The sequence below is a fragment of the Medicago sativa genome, chromosome 5, assembly GCF_051527215.1.
Source record: "Medicago sativa cultivar Bolivia chromosome 5, Bolivia_mono, whole genome shotgun sequence".
NCBI classification, from domain to species: Eukaryota; Viridiplantae; Streptophyta; class Magnoliopsida; order Fabales; family Fabaceae; genus Medicago; species Medicago sativa.
This window is the reverse complement of record NC_140753.1, coordinates 52502422-52504367: the sequence shown is the minus strand read 5'-3', so window position 1 is coordinate 52504367 and position 1946 is coordinate 52502422. Positions and strand designations below refer to the sequence as shown.

The following is a 1946-nucleotide window of genomic DNA, read 5'->3' as shown; positions in this document are numbered from 1 at the left end:
TACTTACACCGAGTTTTAAGTACTCTAATCATAGAAAATATTCAATCCAGATCTAACTTGTTTACGACTTTTTCTAAATAAATTCTTTGAATTTTGAGCATGCCCTTTTCTTTTTATCTCTTCTTTTCTCTATTATAAAGATGCTACTTTCTATGGCCGTATGGTCATATCTTGCGATCTATTGACACTTACATTCCTTTTAGTAGTTCTCTTAACAAAGTGTAGACATTTTTTTCTTTAACTTCATCAATTTGAATGAATTTCCTTCTATAGTGTTAAGGATATTATATTTGTTGAGAGAAATTCATTGGAACAATGTAAATAATTATTGCAATCGTAGTTGCCCTTATACTAGAACCAAATGATTGATTGTTTCTGCACTTGTTCTGTTGAATAATTTTGTACCGAAAGAAGCTTCTTTCAGTTTGGTCGTCATTAATCTTTTGATTTTCCATTGTTCCAAATTTAATTTTTCATGAAAACTCAATGTATATAGTTTGTCATTTATGCTTTATCCAATCTCAACTGAACCCTCCGAAGATGGAAACAATGAATAGTACACACACGCACACAGACACACACGTAAAATAAAAATTAAACTAAAGAGACTATATCAACAGACATTAAATAAAGAGAATAATTCTAATTATGACTAATAATCAACAGAGTTGGAGTTGCTTTTTAAAGAGATATACAATACATAATAAACACATTGAGAATGAAAAGTATTCATTCATTCATAACAATAAACCAAACCAAACCAAGATGACGACTAAGGAGACTATATCAACAACAGCCATTAAAAATTAAATCGTCTTCTTCTTCTTCTGTGTAATATCGATAATCACCATGTCCATGACGTTGGGAGCATAAGCAATTGGTATGAGGTGGGGAATCAAGCTCCACCTGACGAGAATAACTATTTATAGAAGCTAGATAAGCGAGATCATCTTCGGTTACAGCAGGTGCAAGTAGTTCTTGTGTGTTGTTGTTATTATTTTGGATTATGTCTGGTGAGTTTGAAATGTTGACAGGTTGCTGCTGCGGTTCGAGAGAGGGGGTTCCAATTCCTTCAACCTGAGAGGATGATGATGATGCAGTTGTTGTTGATCCTGCTCCAAAGCAGTGCTTTTTCGGAACCCTAGCTTTACGAGTTCTTCCTGCTCCAAATGAGTGTTTTTTCGTAACCCTAGTTTTACGGGTTTTTCCTGCTCCAATCAATCAATAGAAAGAAATAGCAATTCAATCTAAACTGCAAAATGAATGAATTGAAGAAAATAAAAAGAAGAAGAAGAATACCATGAACAGAGAGTTTTCCCCTAACCCTAGTTTTCCGAGATGATGATAAAGTTCCTGCTCCAATAGATCAAAAAAGAATTAGAATAAGTTAGGTAGGGTTTCAAATGAACACGATTCATCACGACACAGAGTCAATCGAGAAGAGAATGCCCAAATTTACCTGCCATTTTCAAAGGTGTCATCGTCTTCGAGTCGAGATGGATGGAGCCAATCGATGATTTCTCTCGAACACTATTCTTCTTTCTTTCAGATCTATTCTATTCTATTCTTTTCTATTCTTTCTTTATTTACTTTTATTTTATCTATTTATTTTTGTCATAATAGATCAATTTTAACTTATTTAATTATACTCTTTTCTATTCTTTCTTTATTTACTTTTATTTTATCTATTTATTTTTGTCATAATAAATCAATTTTAACTTATTTAATTATACTCTCTCCGTCCTTATATGTAAGCATCATTTTCCTCTAATAAAAGGGTGTTTAGATATAGGGACAGGGGGAGTAATAAATTGTTTTTCTAAAAAAAAAAAAAATCCCAGCCATATAAGTTAATTAAGTGTAAAAAATTGGTTTTAAATTTTTTAGGTTATCAATTAGGTTTTTTAAGTAATGGTTGGTTAATAGAATGGCTAAATTAAAAACGT

At 31.7% G+C, this 1946-nt stretch overlaps 1 protein-coding gene across 1 annotated transcript; it reads right to left on the bottom strand.

The window, feature by feature from the left end:
• Positions 1-623: 623 nt before the first annotated feature.
• LOC146922914 (uncharacterized) lies at positions 624-1581 on the bottom strand. The gene is made up of 3 exons (XM_085715698.1): positions 1460-1581; positions 1300-1353; positions 624-1208 (listed from the first exon to the last, which is right to left on the bottom strand). The coding sequence occupies exons 1-3, from the start codon at positions 1479-1481 to the stop codon at positions 787-789; spliced, it is 498 nt and encodes a 165-aa protein (XP_085571824.1). The 5' UTR covers positions 1482-1581; the 3' UTR covers positions 624-786.
• Between the last annotated feature and the right edge of the window lie 365 nt (positions 1582-1946).

Coding starts and splice junctions, on each gene's coding strand:
- LOC146922914 (XM_085715698.1), bottom strand. CDS start 1,481: ATGACACCTTTGAAAATGGCAG. Junction 1,354..1,459: donor GACACCTTTGAAAATGGCAG/GTAAATTTGGGC, acceptor CTATTGGAGCAG/GAACTTTATCATCATCTCGG. Junction 1,209..1,299: donor GGGAAAACTCTCTGTTCATG/GTATTCTTCTTC, acceptor TGATTGGAGCAG/GAAAAACCCGTAAAACTAGG.